The sequence below is a fragment of the Physeter macrocephalus genome, chromosome 17 (assembly GCF_002837175.3).
Source record: "Physeter macrocephalus isolate SW-GA chromosome 17, ASM283717v5, whole genome shotgun sequence".
Lineage (NCBI taxonomy): Eukaryota > Metazoa > Chordata > Mammalia > Artiodactyla > Physeteridae > Physeter > Physeter macrocephalus.
The window spans coordinates 15,233,891-15,256,903 of record NC_041230.1 but is presented as its reverse complement, the minus strand read 5'-3'; the positions used below and the strand labels follow the sequence as shown (position 1 = coordinate 15,256,903).

The 23,013-nt window shown below is 39.9% G+C and overlaps 1 protein-coding gene across 5 annotated transcripts in view; it reads left to right on the top strand.

The window, feature by feature from the left end:
* DPY19L3 (dpy-19 like C-mannosyltransferase 3) overlaps window positions 1-12,456 on the top strand; it is a 72,226-nt gene extending 59,770 nt beyond the window's left edge. For all 5 annotated transcript variants that reach the window (XM_007118805.4, XM_028477596.2, XM_028477598.2 and 2 more), the window contains 4 exons: window positions 645-727; window positions 7,889-8,021; window positions 10,424-10,582; window positions 12,295-12,456. In XM_007118805.4, coding sequence (XP_007118867.1) covers window positions 645-727; window positions 7,889-8,021; window positions 10,424-10,582; window positions 12,295-12,456 — 537 coding nt within the window. The remainder of the gene's footprint in view (window positions 1-644; window positions 728-7,888; window positions 8,022-10,423; window positions 10,583-12,294) is intronic.
* The last annotated feature ends 10,557 nt before the right edge of the window (window positions 12,457-23,013 follow it).

Sequence of the window (23,013 nt, the reverse complement as noted above, 5' to 3'; positions counted from 1 at the left end):
CACACAATGAAAAGTTTCAAGTTGTGACTCTGCCACTCTGATCTGAGCAATTCAGGTTATCTATCTCTCTGAGCCGAGGTCTCCAGACTAGTAAAATGAAAAATAAATAGCCATGGTGATGATGCCTTCTGTGTCATCCTTCTCCCTGAGGAGTTGCGAGAATAAAATGAGATTCTGTATTCCAAAGCATTTTTGCAGCTCTAAAAGGGTGCTGTCTTCTACAGGGTACATTCTACATTTAAAGATAAATTACATGAAGTTAGTTAGTCACATTTTTCTCATATCCTGTGAACTTTCTCATGGTTGCTATTCCTGTCATATCCAAATTAATGTTTTACTAGATATTAACACCACATACAATAGCATTTTTATTAGTGTAAAACAATAGCTCATTTTTTAAAGTTGGCAACACCTCTACTTCTAATTAGCTCCAGCTCACAATAATTTTGGAAACTTTTCTCAGACTTTATCTCACTTACACTAGAAGGGTTGACTGCAGAAGTGAAGTAGTTCTAATATTCCAGTTACCACGTTTATTTAGTTCACAAGTTATATGCAGTTTCTCCTTTTTCACTCTAATCTTAGTGATAGTTGTGGGTCTGGGGGTGGATTTTGGTTTTGTTTAGTTTTGTTTTTAATTTCAGTTCTGGCCAGGAATGATGGATGAACTCTCCGAGTTGAGAGAATTCTATGATCCAGATACAGTGGAGCTGATGAACTGGATTAAGTAAGAGGATTTTTTTTTTTAACTTTTAAATTTAAAGTGCCTTTTAAGAGTCACTGTAGACCTCATTTGGGTTTTGGTTTTTGGGGTTTTTTCTGAATCTAATTATGAAGATACATTCATTCTCAAGTTTTTCTTTAAAACTCTATATTTGCAAATAATTTCTTTCCATTCAAAAAATGTTCTCTCTAACCACAATCCCGTGAAGAAGGGAAAGTACCAATATGGAGAGGGAAACAGAGGATGCATTTCAAACCAGTGACAGCAATGGAAATAAAGTTTTATATTCTCTGCCAATTTTATCTTTATCATTCCTTTCATTTTAATACCGTTCAAATTTTCTATTAATACTGACACATAAAATATTCTTTCCTTGTTAATCACTTAAAAATTATACTGTAAACTACAGTTAATTAGAGTCATACTAGCTCAATGCAGATTTCATTTTAACTAATCATATTGCCCAAGATTAGGCCTAGCGAAAATTTAAAATTCAAAAGCTAGAGCTTTTCCTTTCTTGAACATCATAATGCTTTCATGTTATATTGATTTTTATTTTTGCCTGCACGGTTGCTTTGCCTCAGCATTCAGCATCAGAATGAGACTTGTGTTTTTCAAAGTTTTGTTAATGAAACCTGCCTCCCACCAGCAAAAATAAACTTTTTTACCCAGAGCAGCATTCCTGTGCCCTGTAATATTGTATCTCCCTATTTTATAACCAAAAAGCAGCAGTGTAATTATTCACACTTAAACAGGTGTCGCAAATCTTATGTGACATATTCTGAAAGCATCGGCTGTATTGTCTCCATCACTTAGAATTTCAGTAGCCATATTGGCACTTGCTGGTGACTAATGTTTACTAACCAGTACAGTTGAGCACTGCTTGTGTATTAAGAGATGGTAAATGTTTGATAGCGTAGGTCTCTTGAGTACAATACGTGGATTTTATAGAGATTTGTATCTAAAATATATATGTGGCTTTGGTCCCAATGTTGGACTGGGTTAACTAGATGCAATGAGTATAATTTTTCATATATTTTCAGTGCTGAGAGTACGAAGTAGTGCTTTGTCTTTATATATTTATTTAACTTTAAATCATGGCAGACAATTATAGAGTAAGTAATTCCTTCAGTATTTATTGTGTAAGGGAAAAGAGGGTTATTCATATAAAGAAAAGCTAATTACTTTTGCATTAGCTATAGTCAACTGGAAATTTATGACATGTGCATCTGAAGGTGAGGCTGATACTTTCTATTTTTCAAATGGCACCATTGATAGGAATGGTATAGGATACCTAGTCTGGTAGAATCCTGAAGGTGGCAGATCTTCTGGATCTACTTGGATTGGCATTTTAAAACATCTCACCTCTACTCCCCAGCCTTTTAGGAATTAATTGTAGTGTCATTAAAATTTTATCCTAGCATAGTTGTCTTTGGCTGTGTCAGACAGGATATACTTTTTGTAACGCCTTTATTTTCATGCTTTTGCTCACAGAAAATTATTTAAAATAACATTTCTGGTTCTGAAAAATTATGGATGAGAGCTTATTCCATGTGTAAAGAAGATAATCTTTTACTCTGCATTTGGGGAAGTGGTCTTTGTTCTTACATTCTCCTTTTACTAACAGTTCTTCTCCCTGTATGTAGACTTACTCTTTTCACTTTTTAAAAATTCTCAGCAACTGAAGGATTTGTATTGTTCAAAAAAATTGGTTCTATTGTGATCTAATCTTGCCTGTTTTCCCTTCAGAGTCTTCAAATCTAAATTATTGTTTTTGCAAAATAGCTGCTAGGCATGTTTGTGAAATAAGCTTAAGCGATGATGAATGTATGTCAAAATAGGGTCTGTTTAGACACAAAGTGTATTTGTTTAAATCAACATTTAAATCAGCTCTGGTCTGTAGACTTCCAATTCCAAACACAAGTGCATGCATTTATTATTCTTTTAACCTGCCCTGATTTCTTCTGTTTTTAAAACATAAAATATGACCTTCTACTTTCACTCCACTACCTTGATTAGTCACACAGTGTTTGTGATATTAGTAGGTCTGAGCTGTGCTAGAGAAAAGGCTGTGGGCTAAGGATACAGAGTGTATCTGAAAATCTGTTTGAAATTGTCTAAAGGCAGCAGCCAGACCTCTGGTCCCCACCCAGCACCGTGAGTGAGGGACATCTCCTCCCCATCCTGTCAGCTTCTGTTCTCAAATAACCAAAGTGATACACTCACGTCTGTCCTTTGTCAGGGCGGTCGTGACAGCATCTGTTGGGGTGGGAGCGCAGCTTCCCTTCCAGGATGGCTGCCTGCCCTCCCGGATGAGTGAGAACAAGGAACAGTGACCTGCAGAAACTCGAGGGGACACAAACGACCCTCCACTTTGGCACAGGGCAACTCTTGCATAAAGTGTTGAGAAGAAGCTACTGCCATCTCCCAGTCTGCCTCGTGTACTTGATGCTGGGGCTTCATGCTCGATGCTTCGGGATTAAATTCTCTTTAATCAGCAAGGATCTTTTGTTGCAGTCAGGCCCCCAGAATCTCCCCTATGAGAAGTAGGGCGACATCCGCATGCCTTCCACAACCCCAGCCTGTGTGCTCGCCGGGCTGGTTGCCTGCCTTCCACGTTACACTGAGGTGCTGCACGCCCTGTTTTCCAGCAGATTTAAATGCATGTGTTCACATTAGCCCCTTTTTACTGGTGATGTTTCCTGAATACGAAGATTAAAAACCTGGTTTTTTGTTTTTGTTTTCTTACTTTCTGGTATCTCTTTCAGCAAAACCCAGGTGGTACTTTTATAGGTTTTATGTGTGATGAGAAAGCACGTTTACTTCATCAAGGCCAAATGTCACAGCAATTGGTAGTTACATACCTCGTTCCTTAGAGTGTTTCATTTTTGGCTCCTGAAACATTTCTTTGACATTGTGCAATTAAGATAGACTGTAGATTTGACTGTTTTGAAGTGTTACATTTTACCTACTTGGCTTTAGGAGATTTTCACTAGAAATAGTTTCTTTCCAGGGATGAAGCCTGAATGTGCAATATTTTCTCAATGGGCCTGAGAAAATGGACCAGACTTCCTTCACATTTAATCAAAGCAGAGAGAATCACTGTATATTTTAAACATGATGTAGGTTAAGTTCAGACCTTAAATGCCTGTAAGCCTCTTTTATACTTAATGAATCATTTTGTGGCATTTGCATAATTCTATAAATTTTTGAAGTGTAGATAAAACAAATGTTCACACATTATATTGTAATGCTTAGTTTCCCCATTAGTTCAACAGTAATTAACTTGTTGAAGCTTAGAGCTTCAAAAATAAATGAGATTATTTGTTCAAAATGCCATCAGGTCTTCCTGGAATGACATTTAAATTATATAATGTAAATCCATTTGACCTGTGAGTCCTTGTCATTATTTAGTGACATTTCTTACAGAATAAATTGTTTGCAGGTTGGGCAGCCTGCTATGGAGCTTGGCAGAGAACTATAAAAACAAATTATTCTTTCATTTCATACATCATTTGTTCAAACATTGGTAAAAATTGCTTTGTTTTTCTATAATAGAGAAGTGTCATTCAGTGGATAAAAGCGCATTCGCTATTTTAGACACAGACCACAGACTGTGTCAGCAAAAGTATCTGTGAAGGAAGAATACCCATCATTACATCTGTCATACTGCATATTTTAAGTTAAAGACAAAGAATCCCTTCTCCCTTTGCCTACTGAGTTTACCACAGAAAATGTAAAATACTGTGAATCTAGGTTTTTAAAGTCTAGAAAATGTGATTTTTTTTTCATTTTGTTTCACTTTGCTTGTTTTACTTTTTGCATTTGCTTTATGGTTAAACTTAAATATATAAGAGAGCAGTTAAATATCCCAGATTTACCATAGGGCTAGCATATAAAACCAAATTAGACAATCAAGTGAATAAACATCATCTCTAGTATGCTTGGAAGTCAGGCGTTTTCAAAGAAATATTATATCTAATCCATTAGGGTACTTGTATTTTGCGATTTAAAATAAAACCAAGGACCTTTCGTGAAAGACTGTTAAAAATCCAGAGGATTGTAGCACCAGCAGTTGAGACGGATTGCATTTCTTTTAAACTTCCTGACTCTTTACTAATGAGGCCAAACATTAAAACTTGTCACAATCAAATGAACTTTGTTCCATTTTTTCCTCAGCTCCTCTAAGCAGTCCTGTGACATGACTTGCTCACCTGGTGATGGCTGCTGTTGCCTTGGGGACCGTGCCCACTGGGGTGGCAGGGAGCAGCAAGTGCTCTCAGGGCCTGCGGAGGAGAGAGGCCGTATTTACTGTGTCTGATGTGTTCCATTTCCAGCATAGCTGCAGGCCCACACAAAGCAGTCGTCAGTATGTGGTGGACTAACTGTGGGCTTGTTTTGAAGTGTTTGCCTGTAATGAAAGCTGAGTCTGTTAGCCAGTAAGCTTCTTGAAGGCAGGGTATCACCAGCCCTGCACGTAGTAGGCCCTCAGTAATAACTTTTAGCTGAATAAAGAATAACCTTATAACTCCCCAGCAAGCAGTTTAGGATTTTTGACATTTTAAACCTTTGTGAACTGTATAACTCACCAAAGTATTCTGATGATAGCCCAGGAAGGGGCGGGTGAAACCTTTGTCATTAGCCATGAATAGATAACAGGCCAGTCATCTATCCCTGCCACAGCTAGAAACAGCTCTGTGCATCTCCCTGATGCTGAATGCTGTTATATATTCAAAATGATGATGCTGAGACAGCCTAAAGATTTGAATGGATACTATCAGCTCAGCTGCTGGATTTGTCGTTTGTGAAGAGAGACAAGTTTGGCACTCTTAGGCAGTAAGACTGTACAGACCAGGATGGTTCTCTCTCTGTTAGCTCTCACCTCTACCTCATGCTTTGCCAGACATGGAGACCAGACTCATCTTCTCCCTGCATTCTAAATCTCTTTGGTTCAGAGGACCCAAAGGCAGCCACTTTGTGGCATTAATTGTATAATTTACTGCAGTAGAATGGTTTGTGCCAGTTAAGAGTCTACAGAAGGAAAGAAGACTGGTTTGGAAAAATGGTGACATTTTCTTTCATTTTATTTGTCCATATTTATTGTCTTTAGCAATTACGGTACACTATAAATGAGGGCAGCATGGTATATATGGCACAGACTAAGCGTTTAGTAAGTATTCATAGAATAAAATGGAATTTTTATATAAACCTTTCACTGAGGAACTCAGTGCACCTCTTTTCATTTAAACCCTCCTGTTTCCCTGACCACATGGGACACCTGTCAAGAACTCCTTATAAATTGCTGGTTCAGGGGGACAGAGCAGACATCTCTTTATGCCTGTGTTCCTGGGTCTGGTTGTCAGAATGATGACATCCTATGAAGCACAGCCAAGTTCACATAAAAGTTTTTCTCTTGTAATCCATTCTGGGGTCTGACAGGAATCAGGGAGGGTGAAGATTGTGTCATTCCCTGTGTGCTCCTTGTAACTCTATCCACTTTTTTTCATCACTTAAGAAAGCTTACTGGAATTCGAGTGAACGAGAGTGTCATTGTTAGAAAATCTTGCATTTTCCAAAAGTAAATTACTTGTAACTGTTTCAGCTTGAGCTGTAGGATGCCTTGCTTGTAGACATCCAGAGGCCTTTGTTGGGTGGCATTCGTGCTGTAGTCTTAGCATTAAAATGGAGTAAGTAGAACATCCTCATGGAATATGTGAATATGATGAGGCTTCTCTTAGAAACTTGAACACTAGAGCAAGTTTCATGCCCTGATGTCCACAAACATTGAGGAGAACGGCCTGCTGTGGCTTTTTCTGTAAAGTATGTTGAGTTTTAATGATTTCAATTAGACTCCTTCTCAAAAAAGATATGTCCATCATTTTAACTCACCCTAGCAGCCATACACTCCTTGTTCTTAACACAGAAAGGGTGAATATATCTTGCAGTATTCCTACTGGGCCTGTATCGGAAATTCTGCATTGAGCAGAGTCCATGGAACAGCCGTTATGTTCTTCACAGTAAAATTACACCTTGTTGATTTGCAGGTGGCTCCCAGGTTTAAAAAAAAAAAACTGGAAGGGAATTAAATGAACTACTAAGATGCTTTTTGTCCGGGGGAAAAGGAGAAATGCTTTCACAGAAATCAGGAAGTCTTTCCTTGGCCCTCTATCAGTGTCCCTCGCATCCCATGGGGAGGCAGAGAATCACAGCTTGGTGATAATTGGAAAGTGAGATCTTAATTTAATATCAGAATACCCTGTGTTCCTTAAGATGCATGTAGTCTTTCATAATCAGGACTAAAGGAAAGGAATACATAAAATACTTCTGCTTCCGCATCAGAAATAATTGTACATCTTCATACTGAGTATGATAAGATAATAAGATATCTGCTAGTTCAGAATCTTCTTTCCATGTTCTTTTGTTTTTACTAATTCTTTTTTTCTAAAAAGTAATTTATAGTAATATCTGTGATTTTTTTTTCTTGTTTTAACCAAAAACCCTTGGAATTGACTCATGGCAACTGCAGTTTCTGGCTTTATAATTTGTTTTACTCTAGGCAGCCCTTTTAGTTAAGTTTCATACAAAAAGCACTGGCAGTCTTCTAAGGCCTCATGTTAGAATCTGCCTCTTTGGAACAAGAGCAGGAGAGGGTTGTGGGTTTTAGCCTAGAAGACTCAGGAGATACCCACATCCTAAGACAATTCATTATAAGAGTAAACCCATCAAAACAGTAAATTAGAAGCTTCCCAGTCATTGTCAAAAACATACGAAAAATTTCATAAAACAGTTTGAGTGCAAATCAGAATCTCGAGCAGCCTCCTGTGTTTTTCCCGACTCATAGCCCTTCCTAACATAGCTGGGTGATCCTGAGTGTATGATATTATCTTCGTGGAAGCCTTAGCAGTGAGGTTAATTTAGACTCTAAAATCTCTTTTTTTAACATCTTTATTGGAGTATAATTGCTTTACAATGGTGTGTTAGTTTCTGCTTTATAACAAAGTGGATCAGTTACACATATGTTCCCATATCTCTTCCCTCTTGCATCTCCCTCCCACCCTCCCTATTTACCCTTCCCCCTCCCCATATCCTCAAGTCCATTCCCTAGTAGGTCTGCGTCTGTATTCCTGTCTTGCCCCTAGGTTCTTCATGACCTTTTTCTTTTAGCTCTAACACTCCAAGGAAGGCTGTGTTTGCTGGAAGCATGCAGTTACTGGCGGGCGTCAAGCTGTGCACGGGAAGAACCTTAACCAACCACCCGCACTATGAGGACAACAGCCTGAGAGAGCGAACCAAAGCGGTGCGTGCCTCTCCCGGCTCTTTGTGGGGCAGCAGCGGGCTGGCTCGTGTCTGGTAAAGCCGGGGCTCCTGCTGCCTGCGGGTTTTGAGGGTAAGGCAGAGCTGAAGTGCCTGTCAGGACTTGGGTCTCCAGAGTCTAGACCTTGGCCTGCCCCGTCTGTTAAAGGCATGCTGTTTCAGCCTTCTGTTCCTCTCGGGTAGAAGAGTAAACTGAGGAGAAGAACACCTTGAGATGTACAGAGCAGAGTGTTTGAGGACAGAGTCCTCAGAGCTTTGAACTGGAGAGAGAAGGAAAAGGGGGAGAGACTGGTCACATTTTTAATGGGCTGTTTCTCGTGTGTGTGTGAGTGTGTGTGTGTGTGTGTGTGTGAGAGAGAGAGAGAGAGAGAGAGAGAGAATAGGCAGTGCAGCCACACAGTTAAAAAAGCTCAGAGCATGCAAAAGAGAACATAGTGAAAAGACTCCATCCCACCCCTGTCTTCCAGCTACTGGTTCCCCTCCCAGGAGGCAAATAACATTACCAGTAATTTTATGTGTATACAAATGTGTGTGTGGATATATACATGAATTCATATTCTTTTCCCCCCTTTTTACAAAAGAACTAATTACATCTTGCTTTTTTTGTCACTTCATGTATTTTGGAGATCACTCCATATTAGCATATCGACAGCTTCCTTGCCATTTTTAAAGCTGCATAATATTTTGTTACGTGGATGTGGCAAATTTTATTTGACCGTTTAGGTTGTTTCCCTGTCTTCTACAATTATACAGCAATTTCCCAAACGATACGCCTGTATAAGCATTGCTCTGCACAGGCACAAAGTGTCTATCCACACATGGGGTTCTTAGAAGTGAAGTTGCTGGGTCACAGGGTGTGGGCGTTTGTAATCGAGATAGAATTACCAAGTCTGTATGAATTATGCCAATTTACACTCCAGTCAGTGCTACAGAAGTGTACCTGTCTTAGTCCTCGCCAGCAGTGGTTTCAAACTTTTTAATGTTTTATATCAGTCACTTCTTAATCTTGGTGGCTGAAAATTTGTTGAAAAGTCTCGTTTGGGGGGTGAGATTTAACGAGCCTAAAAGTAAATGATTTTTACTAAATACTCCATTTTTAAGAGAATCGTCTTAACATAGGTTCCTGCTAAGATGGGAATGTTTCAACTAGCCCAAGAGTTGGAGATGGCCCTGAGTTAGCTAGAGGAAGATCGGCGGGCACCTGGATCACCAGACCCCAGAGTTCAGCTAGGAGCTGGCCACCGCTTTGACTCGAGAGAGATGCAGATAGAGACATGTCAGAGGCGCAGGGAGTCCTGTGTTCCATCCTCTCCAAGATCCAGTCCCTGCCCAGGTGCTGAGTTTTATGCCCTAAAAACTGATCATCTTGAAGGTCCTAGTGCCCTTCTTCAGTCATGACCTTCAGATCCTCGGAATGCCTTAGCCTGAGGCTGGTGTGGACCGTAGGCAGGATGACCTCACAGTGTCAGCAGCAGAAGCAGATAACCCCCCACCATTTCAGCATATCCGTTCAGACACGATGACCTAGGCTCTCAGAACCCAGTCTTTTAAGTCAGAGACATATCATTAGAAATCAGTGGGCGACAAAGGAAGCAGCACCTCTCTTCATTACCCCTCCCCCAACACACACACACCATTCTACCTTTCCCAGCGCCAAGTCCCAGGATATAGGCCACTCACCATCTGCGTGTATTTACTTAAGGTGTGTGAAGCTGGTGGTGGCTGGGAAGGCGTGCCTCCTGTTGAACTGCCACTGGGCGCCGCAAGTTGCTCTTCCTCCAGGAAGGACGAGAGAAAGAGAGATAAAGTGCAGGGTCCCCTGGTCAAGCTGAGTGCAGCAGGACAGCAGTAGAGCAAGGGTGCTGCCCCTGCCTGGGGCCAGGGACCCTGTGGGGGTCCTGTTCCCCAACTGCCACTATCAGAAGCTGGGTCTCCTTACAAGTATCTGTGCCTCCAGACTGTACCACCACCCCTAATGGACCCTTTTAGTCTAAAGGTCCCCTTTTTAAAGGTAGAGACTGTGTTTTATTTACTTAATCGCATTATTTACCTTGGTGAAGCATTCTTAGAATTGGCATCTACTGATGAATATATTCATAACCCAATACATCCTAAATCCAAATCTCTTTGGTGTCTAAATCCAAATGTATTCAGCATGACTCACTCTCCCCCATCCCAACAACTTTTTTTTTTTTTTGGAAATTTCTCACACACACTCCAGGACTACAGGTGAATGAGCGACCTGCACAGGAAGAGGTCGGGGGAGCTGGGTGTCTGCGATTAGACTCAACCCCTGTGGGAGGTTGCAGCAATAGATAGTCCTTGACAAACTTCCCAGCAGTTAAGTGGTATTTTGCCCTATTCCATTTTTATCTTGTTTTGAAGGTCTATCAGATATATGCAAAGAGGGCCCCAGAGGAAGTGCACGCCCTGCTAAGGTCCTTTGGCACCGACTACGTGATCCTGGAAGACAGCATCTGCTATGAGCGCAGGCACCGCCGGGGCTGCCGGCTGCGGGACCTGCTGGACATCGCCAACGGACACGTAAGCGTGCCATCCGCCACGTGCGGGGCGTCCCCTGGAGAGGAGAGGGTCCAGTGTGAGTTCTACGGAGTGTAACTACCTTTGTACCTTGTAGAATTGCACAGTGGATCAAGCGCTCACCTCCGTTGCATTCTGCAGAACCCCTGCCTTGGCACGTTAGTGACTTGCCACGGGGGCTGGAGGGGCGGGAGAGATGGGAGGGGAGCTCTTGTCCCCACTGTCACACCAAACAGAGCAACTCTGTCTTCAACTGGTCTGTGTCATGAGGCTCTGCATAGAATTTATTTTTTAAGGTTTTGCTACTAAAGTGAAAAAGGAAACCTCAACCTTTTAAACCGCTGCTCCAAAGCGTCATTTTGGCTGATACGAGTGGCCGTGAGAGCGCCAACCCAGCACCCCCCAGCCTGTGTGGTAGAATCTCACTCCTCTCCCTGCTCTCTTGTTGGGTGTCCCTTTTTGTCCACTGGCACACTTCCACAAAGATGGCTTTCTATGGCCAAGCTTACACTCCTGAGCAGGAAAAAAAGCTACTTCTCTTTTCTCCCTTCTGAGGAAAATGTTTTCAGAGCTAAGCCAGGTCTCAGGTAGAGAAAACAGAAGATTTTCACCCTTTAGAGGTGGTGTGTGCTGTAATTACTGGTATAAAAGCTGATAGATATTTCTAAAATGAGTGGGGGGAAAAAGTGATAAACCTAGCCTACATCTGAAAAAAAAAAATAAAACCTTGACTGTACAGAATTTGAGATTCAGAACACTTAAGATCTACTCTCTTAGCAAATTTCAAGTGCAGAGTACAGTATTATTAACCCTAGTCACCATGCTGTACGTTAGGTCACCAGAGACTTACTCATTTCATAACGGCAAGTTTATACCCTTTGACCAACATGAATGTATTGATTAACTTGATTGTAGTAATCATTTCACCATGTATATGTATATCAAATCATCAGATTGTATACCTTAAATATATACAATTTTATATGTCATCATGCTTCAATAAAGCTGAGGCAAAAAAAGAATATGAGGGCTTCCCTGGTGGTGCAGTGGTTGAGAGTACGCCTGCCGATGCAGGGGAACCGGGTTCGCGCCCCGGTCTGGGAAGATCCCACGTGCCGCGGAGCAGCTGGGCCCGTGAGCCATGGCCGCTGAGCCTGCGCGTCCGGAGCCTGTGCTCCGCAACGGGAGAGGCCACAACAGTGAGAGGCCCGCGTACCGCAAAAAAAAAAAAAAAAAAAAGAATATGAGATTTGATTTTTGCTCAAGGAAAAATAACTGTCCATAACTATCTTGAATTCAGAGGAAGTACAGACCAAATACATGCATTTAAATTTTGCTTTGTGTGTAACTTTTTCTAAGTAGGCCATCTAATGAGTTGCAGAACTTTCTCTGGTCATAGTAATTCTTCTGTGTTTCATTTTTTGAGAGGGAATGGTGTAGTATGTTCCTCAGGACAAGGAGATCCAAGTTCTGCTTCTAGCTTTGCCATTAAAGGTGAACATTGTTTGACACCGAACTCTGCTCTTCAGCCTTGGGTCACACTTCCAAAGGGGAAAGGGATGGACCAGGTGATCTCCAAGCAGCCATTGACATTCGTTCAGTTTAAGTTCACTAGCATGTCATTCTTAAAGAAACCCAATCCCTATTCCTACTTCTGTTTGTCTTTTGTAAATATGATTTTTTTCCAAATTGTACTGGTTTTGTTTTGGCTTTAGATGATGGATGGCCCAGGAGAGAATGATCCAGATTTGAAACTTGCAGGCCACCCTCGCTTTTGTGAAGAGATAAAAAGAAACCTGCCCCCATACACAGCATACTTCACTAGAGTGTTTCAGAACAAAACATTCCACGTTTACAAGCTATCCAGAAACAAGTAACAGAGCTTTCTATTTAATCTCTATTTTTGATATGTGAAACTCCATCATAATGAAACTCAATAGATAACGTTTCAAATGTAATTAGGTAACCGGTACCTTAAAGCTGTGATATGATTAAGTCTACAAATGTTTACACAAGCGTTACCATCTTTGAAAGTATCTTATACATGCTTCAGTCTTCGTCTTGTTTCATTAATGTTCTTTAGCCTAAATGTTTTCAACTTTCTAAAATTGATCTACAATTTTGTTGTTGGGGAGAACAGTTAAGTGTTCCATAGGTAGCCTGAACAGCTGCATATCATGGTGGAAATCTAGAGCCTGTTTCAAGATTTGAAATACTTCTAATTTTTAACTGACTTACAACAGCTGTAGTTGAATCGAATTGAGGGGATACATAATTAAATTATTTAATATTTTTTCACTAGTGAAGACCAACTGGTGGCTTTTTAAAAAGCTCTCTATTGTCCTGTTTCACCTAAAAATTTTATAATGATTTTCATTTGTCATGCTTTTAATGTTTTTTTAAAAATCATGTTAGGTCTTCATATGCATCTAAAATTTTTTGTCGTGCTCCATCTGAAATGTAACGTGTAGCACTTCAGTAGTATGTATCAGTATGTGTATGTGTGTACACGGGCATGTGCATGAATGTTTTAATGCTGGACACAGAAAAATGTTACAAGTTCCATATTGTAAGTCCTTAAAGCAGCAGAAATGTTATGTAGCTGAGTAGAATTTGTTACTGTATAGTGTTACTATTTTAAAACCTGTTGATACTATTTAATCTATCCTGCAAGTAAGAAAATTCTTCTTCATTTCTTACTCATTCAAATTTACTGGGTTTGCAAAATTTTGTAAACTCTTTGTTTTTAGCCTTTGTATTTTTTACAGCCTAGAACCTTGCAAAGTCTTACTATTTTTAAAATGTTGTATCTTAACTAATTCACTACTATGATATTTTTGGCAGAGAGCATTTTCATACCAAGTTTGATTTGTGGTCTCCAATCTTACTGTGAGGGCCCTTGATAGGTTATTCTTTTTCTTACTCAAAGGTAACCAAGTGCCTCTAAATCATGCTTATTTGTAAACAACGAAGAGGATTATGTGTACCTTGTACCTGCTCAAAAAATTTTTGATAATTGCTTTTGTAATTTCTAATGATAGGGACATGTAAAAGTTACTGATAAAAGCATATTGTGTATTTAATTAAATCAAGATGGCTAATGAAATTAACTTTCACCTCTCATGCCAGTTGGAAATGATTTAAATATTTCTCCTCGCAATCATGTTGAAGTAAATCACTGTAGACATGAAGATGGATATATCACATGTTCAAATGATTTTCTATTCAGCTACTGCTTATTAAGCAGTATTCAAAAAGAAATTTTACACTATCATGTTGGGTTCAAGGAAAGGATACTTGGCTTTTATCAAAACTTATTTAAATAAAAAATTGACAGTAGTTGGGTTATTAAATTATGCAACTGAAACTCCTGAATTACATCTTTCTTGTATCCCTTAATAAGGTTGGAGACCACTGCAGTTTAGGATAATACAATAATAAAACATTTTAATCAGTACTAAAACTTTAATTAAGCCAGTAATGATGCATGCCTATTGCAGCTGACAGCATGGGTCAGTCCATCCTTCAGTGAGTGCCTTACTCTAATTGAAACCAAGCACATGTAAGGTACAACGTGTTAGACTATCTAGTTATGTTTTTAAAACCCTCTATTACCTTCTCAGAAATATTTCAATTTATTTTAAATATTCCTGTATTATTAATCTATGCATTTGGGTATTTGGAGTTTCAGTATACAAGAAACATGTACTTAGATTTTTATGCTTATCATCACCACACTGATCGCATACGGTAATCCTTTTTTCACAGTTCAGGTGCCATTTGTTGCCAAAACACTTAGTGTTCAGTCTGTAGTGAAAAATATAAAGTGCCAAAAAATCTTGCAAGACTGAATCCATACATACACTCTTTCCAAAACACTGTGACCATGTATAGTTGACATTTTTATTTCCTGATGACCAAATCTCTTAATGAATCATGTTAACTATTTTTAGTGCTCCTCAGTATTCTCTTTTATGACCTTCTCATTGGAGTACATGGGAGGAAAGAGAGGAAAAGCGGCTGACTCTGGCTCTCTAAGCTCCCTGCCACACGATCTCAGTGGCTGTGCTAATGTTTGGTAATATCCTCAAATTACGGCTGTATTTTATGGGTAGAAAGACCACTTGATTTTGCTTCAGAGTTAGCATTCAGAAGAACCTCTAAGTACAGTAAGTGCTCTTAATTAACCTTTACTTAGGTGACTCACCGGGTCCCTTCACAGTCTCCATCCCTCTTGTAAGCTGACTTGGGCCCAGCACCACTGGGGGCTGCTCCCTGGCGTTCTTAGGCCTCCGCTCTCTCCTTTGAGTTCTCTGCCTGCGCCAACCTTGTCTGCATGCTCTACTTCCCGCTGTAAATACACGATTCAACATAAACCCAGGAAATTGCACTCTAAAATGGAAGGGTTATTTCTGCAAAAATTAGCTTGAATGCTTTGGTAAGATTTGATAAAGGTTGCCACTAATAAAAATTACTTTTAAATTCATTGTGGTTGGGAAAATTATAAAATATTGGGAGAACTTAAAATTCAAGAAAATTTCTGAGCTTAGATCGCTTCACAGATTTATTTATTTTAGTACTTATTTCACCTTAAAAAAAATCTAGACTGATCAGAAGGTATTAAAAAGTACCCAAATCTTATTATTGGTATGATTTATGCAAAAATAAAACTGTAATCATTGGACCCTCATGCAAAGGAAAGGCCTCGGCTTTACATCAGAAGATGAGCAAATAAACGTGCAATTATACATTTGAAGTTATGATTCCCTACTTTAACCAACTTTAACTTCATTAAATGACCAACTACTGATGCTGATCACAGTGGCTAATCTACTTCTACTAGAGTTGAAAGGTTCCAGTCACTTTATTACAGACTTAAAAAATAGGAATTCATTTCAGATATATTATCCAGGAGCATAATTAGGTGTTATCTAGGCCATTTGTTGTCCACTTAAAGGTGATTTTCTTGACCTTTGTGAGATCAACTAAATAAATGTGTGTGTGTGTGTTTGTGTATGTGTTGGGTTGGTGCTGGTGTTGGCAAGGAGATATGTAGATATTTCATCTGGTCTGCATCTTGACAATTAACTAAAAAGGTTTATTCTGATTCCACATGAACCTTGTAACAATTTTAGCTCATCTCTGGCCAAAACTTACCTGAATTAACTAGAAATAGTCCATTTTTAAATTTTCATTTAAACATTGGAATTAATAGAAAGACAAAGTGTTCTCAGATGATATATCTTGGCCAATATGCTCCAAAATGCTTTATATATGACCACCTTTTGGCATAGAAGAGAGTGCTTGTCTGTTCATGGGAAAAACTTTTAAAATGAGAGAGTGGCTTACTTTCTTGTGGCAATTGATTTTCTGTACTTAATATCCTATGGGTAAAATCTTACAAAGAGCTTTTATAATTTGTTGTACTGAATTGTATGAAGATTATGTACTAAATAAAGCTAAGTTACACAAGATGAGTGTCTTTCATTTCTTTGAAGGTCAAAAACCAAGGAACTGGCTTACTGAAGTGTATTAAATATGTGCTAAATAGAGTATAATCACTAAAAGATGGATGTGACAAGGTCTTAATTGTACTTGCTAATGTTGAAGGGGTTTCTTTTTTTCACAAAATTTGGTTTGATAGCTGCTTATTTGCTTTACTTGAACCTCAAGCTTATAGTTAAGACTTCTAAAGAGAAGGCTGCTGTCAGCTGAATTTATCCTCAAAGAGATAAATGCTGTTGTTTTGACCTTTGGAATTGTTTCTACTTCTTGACTAAACTCTCAATCTTTAGTAACTCAGGAAAATGGGTGGTGGTTCACGTTTTTGGTAAGAGTGTATAGATAACAAATATGCTTGATGTTAGGTTGTTCAAAGCAGATACTGAAATTCCAAGCAGAAATGGTCAGGGAGACGGATATACTTCCAAATAGAAGGAAACGGCAGTGGGTTCTCAAATATTCGGTACTGGCTCTTTATAAGAAGTATACAATTCAGTGTACTTACACTAAAGCTATTAAGTACAGAGCTATTAAGTACATGTTGCTAGAATGGTCTGGCAAATTAAGAATTGCAAACAATGTAGATAAGCGAGAGATTCGGGATATGAATGAACTGAATGTGTCGTGGTTTGACATGTGACACAGGCACGTGGCAGATGAAATGGTAGTTCTCTGCCCCTCATCTCAAACCTTTTCAGTTAATTTTTTTTTTTTTTTTGCCACGCCACACAGCACATGGGATCTTAGTTCCCCAACCAGGGATCAAACCCATGCGCCCTGCCATGGAAGCACAGAGTCTTAACCACTGGACCTCCAGGGAAGTCCCCCTTTTCAGTTAATTTGATATTTAGACATTTGCTTTGTAGGATTGTTCTTCGAAGTGCAGATAACAGAACTGTAGTGTAATGTGAAATCAATTTAGTGGGTCACAACCAACATTTAGTGGTTGAGAGAGAGAGAGAGAGAGAGAGGAAAGAGGGAGGAGGGGGAGAGAGAGGGAAAGGGAAGGGAGAGAGTGGACAGCCAATACGGTAAATATAAGTATTGTTTTGTGAAATATTTGTTCCAGTTATAAATGTCGTTATTTGTGCTCTGGGGTGCAATGTCAAATGTATTTCTTACTGTGAGTTTATAGTCAGTTTGAAAGCCATGCCTTTATAGCAGGGAGGATTCTGGGAAGATGGCAGTTTGAACTTGGCTCTGTCTTGTCCCCCAGCTCTACTGTAGAAGAACCCTTTGAACAATGATGATATTAAAGAATTATAAATTTTAGGTGTGATATAGACATTGTTATTTTCTTAGGTCTTTATCTTTTAGAATATATACTGAAATATTTACAGCTGGAATTATATATGTATAGGGTTCATATCAGAGTCATTTTGTGAGGCATGTAGATGAAACGAGGTTGGCCATGAGTTGATATAGTATAAGCTAGTTTGGGATTTTTCATATAGAAACAAAAAGAAAACTAACAAATCAGGAAACTAGGAAGATTAAAATTTAAAAGGTAAGAACTGAAATCAATTATCTAGGGAAATAGTAGAATAAACAACCCCTCCCCACCAAAAAATGCTGCATCTTTTAAAAAGATTAATGAAAAAAACACCTGGTAAACCTGATTAAGAAAAAACGAAAGAAGACATAATCCACAGATAGGTTAAAAAGAAAACTACAGCCTGGCCAATACAGTGTATTCTGCAGCAACTGACAGGACTACCATCTTTTTTTTTTTTTTTAATTTATTTATTTTTGGCTGTGTTGGGTCTTCGTCGCTGCGTGTGGGCTTTCTCTAGTGGCGGCGAGTGAGGGCTACTCTTTGTTCTGGTGCACAGGCTTCTCATTGTGGTGGCTACTCTTGTTGTGGAGCATGGGCTCTAGGCACGCGGGCTTCATTAGAAGCGGGCTTCACGCGGGCTTGTGGGCTCTAGAGCACAGGCTCAGTAGTTGTGGTGCACAAGCTTAGTTGCTCTGTGCATGTGGGATCTTCCCGGACCAGGGCTCGAACATGTGTCCCCTGCATTGGCAGGCAGATTCTTTTTTTTTTTTAACATCTTTATTGGAGTATAATTGCTTTACATTGGTGTGTTAGTTTCTGCTTTATAACAGAGTGAATCAGCTATACATATACATATATCCCCATATCTCCTCCCTCTTGCATCTCCCTCCCACCTTCCCTATCCCACCCCTCTAAGTGGACGCAAAGCACCAAGCTGATCTCCCTGTGCTGTGCAGGGCAGGTGGATTCTTAACCACTGTGCCACCAGGGAAATCCAGGACTACCATCTTTGAAAGAAGGGAAGCACACAGGGTGAGTCCCAGTCTTACCCTGGCTTTCTCCCCTTGAAGTCTTTCCCAAACCATGGCACAGGGAAAATGGAGTTCAAGCAGAGAATGACAGTCTTACTGAAAGAAAGAGATTGGAGTTCATGGATGCTCCGATGGCTGAGATTTGGTAGGAGTTGGAAGGGCAGGGTACCAGAGAGGAGGGAATTGCGAAAGAGAAAATCTGAGAAGTCCCTTTGGGTCCTTGGCCAATTCATAACCTGCACGTGTATGACTTAGCAGAGAACATCTAATAAGTAACAGAGCTGAACAGAGATTTCAGAGGTTATATAGTGCTGAGGAGACGTTGGAATTGGGGTCCAGCCATCAATCAAAAATAACTAGGAATAATAAAAAAGCAAGACTGAAACAGAAACTGAAATAGAAACAGAGCCACAGTCTAATTAGATATTGAAGTTTAACGCATAGACTTTTTAAATAACTGCTTATTATATTCAAGAAATTAAATGACAAGATGGAAAATTTAGGTGAACTGAAAACTATAAAAAAACACAATGGAGGGGCTTCCCTGGTGGCGCAGTGGTTGCGAGTCCGCCTGCCGATGCAGGGGAACCAGTTTCGTGCCCCGGTCTGGGAAGATTCCCACATGCCGCGGAGCGGCTGGGCCCGTGAGCCATGGCCGCTGAGCCTGCGCGTCCGGAGCCTGTGCTCTGCAACGGGAGAGGCCACAACAGAGGGAGGCCCGCATACCACAAAAAAAAAAAAAACAAAACACAATGGAAATACTAGAATTGAAAAATGTAATAAATTAAGTACTCAGTGAAGGGTTAAATAGCAAATTAGACACAGCTGAAGAGAGAATTGATCAACTAGATGATAGGCTAGAAGAAAATATTCAGGCTAAAACATAAAGGAGAAAAGGATGAACAACGAAAGAGCATGAGACATATATTAGAACATTTCACTTTATCCTGTAAGTGTAACTGAAGGCCCACAAAGAGAAGAAAGAGAATGGAGCTATATGACTTTGGACAAGCTATCTGTACTATTAGCTTCAGTTTCCTTTTTTGTAAATAGAGGTTTGATAATTACCTATATGGTCATTGACTGGATTAAATGACATGACATTTAAACCACTAGGCCTAATACTTTGTACATGGTGAGTACAATAGGTGGAAGCTACAGGGTATCACCACCATCATCATCATCATCCAAATTAGATAATAAAGACAGATTTTAATCTGTCTGTTAATCTGTCTTCTTAATCTGCTAAGAGCCCTTGGTAATTTTATGTGAGATATTCTTATGTTGCTTAGAAAATATCTTTAAAAAACAAAATAAAACAAACAAAAACCTTTAGGGACTCAGAAGGAGGTTAACAAGAACAGCTTGTAAGGAAATCAACTTCTTAGTAATTTCTGAGTTACATATTTACATCACAAAGAGAGGTGTGTTTGTGTCTGTGTCTGGGTGTGTATGTGTATAGAAGAGAGGAAAAAAGAGCCATAGAAAAAGACTGGGAAGCTGATGGCCTGCATGTTTTTGGAAGCAACATCATCATTGAAGATAAATGTCAAAGCCCTGCCAAAAAGCACATATTCATAAAGAAAGCACAAGTGTCTGATTGTGTATGAATCTACTTAAGAGAGGGAGGGGAGTGAAGGAACGGGATTTCATGATTAGCACAGTAATTAGAACAGCAGTGTGCTAATTAAGGCTCATAAATTTAATGAAACTATTAGCATTTTCTCTTGCAAGAAAAGGTGGATCCCCCTCCCCCCAGGAAATGACACCTGTGAACAATTATCTCTCTTATCCTTGCTATTAAGATTATTTACATAACTTGTGCTCATTCAGAATTCATTGCTGTTAATGCTTTTTTGTTTTGTTTTGTTTTGTTTTTTACAATGCCTGATCTCATGCTAGATTCTCTCTCTGGCCAGCAAAGTGTTTGGGGATTGTTGATAATTAACGGTGTAGCACAAATGGACAAAACCATTGTTAGGGGACCTACTGTACAGCTATTTTGCTCTGTCTGTGTGGGCAGCGTTTTTTTTGTTTGTTTAATAGAAAATCTGAATCTCTGTAAGAGCTTGGTGGGTTATGAACATTATGAACACAACCTTCCCTGTGCCATCATTCAGCTCAGTGATTCCTTCCATGAGCACTTAGCACCTCCTCTATGACAGGGTGAGGCCTGAGGATAGGGAAGGTCCTATGATATAAACATGAATAAAAATATCCTGTTGTACCGAGTGAAAATGGTTATGATGATACGCTTTAGACAGAGCTATAAAAAGTCCTCTAAGGGAAAACAAAGTTAGGAAGTTTCATGTTGAGAGTTAACAGAAAACCTAACTCTGGCTCAAACCATAAAAGGAATTTATTAGCACATTAGGCCTTTAGGTAAGACTTGATCTAATGCCCCAGTGATTAAAATGGACTCAGTATTTATTGATACCCATAGGCACTGGGAACACATTAGTGTACAAGACAGACAAGGTCCATGGTTTCACTGAACTTATATTTTAGTGGAGGATACACACAATTGATAAGAAAAAATATAAGAAAATGTCAAATGTTTGAAGAGAATTAAAATAAGATGTTGTGATGATAGAATGTAATTAGGGGGTTACTTGGTTTTAAGTGCTCAGAAAGGCTTCTTTGAGGAGATGGCATTTAGGATTTGACCAACTAGAAGGAGGCAAGTAGGTGGGAGGAGCCTGGTGCGACTAAGGGTCAGAAATGAGAACATGGGGAAAGGAGAGAGTGGTAGAAGTATGCAGACATCAGACCACATATGCCACAGTAAAGAGGATGAATTTTACTCCAAATGTGATAGAAAAACATTGGAGGATTGAGCAGAGTAGTGACATTATCTAATTTTTGTTTCAAAAAACAGTATCCATGGATGCTATATTCATTTTCTGTTGCTGCCATATCAAATTTCCAAGATATGCTTAAAACATTACAGTTATGTTTTCTCTCAGTTTTGTAGTCAGAAGTCTGCGTGGCTCAGCTGTTTCCTCTGCTCAAAGTCTCACAAGGTTGAAATCGAGGTTCCCTTCTGAGGGTTCTAGGGATGAGTCCCTTTCCAGCCTCATTCTGATTGTTGGCAGAATTCACTTCCATGCACGTGTAGAACCGAGGCTCTCGTTCCTTTGCTGGCTCTCAGCTGGGGACCACCCTTAGCTCCTAGTGCCCTCTCTGTGGTCCTTGCTATAGCCCCGTACACCTCAGGACCAGCAACAAGGTGTCGGAGCCCCACGCTGCTGCATCACTTCTACCTCCTGTCTGCTGCATCTTTCTGATTTCAGCTGGGGAAGTTCTCCACTTTTAAGGGCTAGTGGCATTAGATTGAACCCACCAGAAAATATAGGATAATCTCCCTGTCTCAAGGTTTATAACCTTCAACACATCTGCAAAGACCGTTTTGCCAAGTAACATGACATATTCACAGGTTCTGGAGATTAGGAAGTGGAAACTGAGGGCAGGGGGCATTACTCAGCCTACCACAGATGCCGTGTGGAAATTAGACTTGGGTGGGCAGAGAGTAAGATTGGAAGCAGGATGACCAGTATAAGGGTATTTCAGTAGTCCAATTAAAAGGCATGGTTTGGGGAACAGAATGGTAGTGATGGAGAAGGAAGATAAGTGGGGTTAATAGGAGTTGCTGATGGATTATTCACTGGGAATAAGGGTAAAGTCAAGGGTAACACCTAGATTTTTTTTTTGACTTGGGTAACCGGGTATATGGTGGTAGTGCCTTTTCTTGAGATGGAAAAGATTGGCATGAGTCATTGGTGTTCAACAAATAACTCTGGTTCTCCCCTCCCCCTGCCTCCCTTTCGGTTGGATGCAGTCCTATGACTAGTTCTGGCCAATGAGATGTGTCACTTCTGTGTCAAGAGCATTTACCTGCCAGTGCAAAATCCTCAAGAACTCTCTCGCAGTTGGTGGCTGCTGCTGCAGCAGCCTGGGTCCTGAGAAAGGATGGTGTGGAACAAAGCTTCCTACCAACTTTCATTCAACATGTAGGGTAAGAAAGAAACGTTTGTTGTTGTAAGTCACCTTGATTTAGGGTTGTTTGTTATTGCACCTCCGTCTCCCCTGTCCTGACCTGACATACTGGGGAAGGAACAGCCCTTTTGCAGGAGCAAGAATAAAGAGTTATGAATTGGCCGTGTTAAGTTTGAGATGCTTAATCAATGCTGTGTCCAGGAAGTGTGCCTCTCTGTCCACTTTGCTGCTCTCCTTCAATTAGTATTAACCTATTATCTCCATCCTCATAGACCTCTTCCTGCTTCTAGACTAGCTGTCAGTTGCTCTCAAGATCTATATGCTGGCATGGTTCAGGTTCAGAGGGGAGAGAGTATACTTCTGAGATAGCTCAAAGGTCAAAGAATGGAATTTTTCTGGTTCATGTGTCCATCTTAGAACCAATCGCTGAGACCATGGGGATGGGTTATGTTGACAATTTAGGATAGTCAGTTTCTCCCTCTGGAGTTGAATGTGAGACAAATTGCATGTAAATCACATGGCTAGGAAAACCAGAGTATTATTTGGGAAGGAAGATGCTGAGAATGCATGTTCAGTACAAGAGAAGAACACATTTTCAAGTTCCTATTGTAGGTCTGGCACAGTGCTTG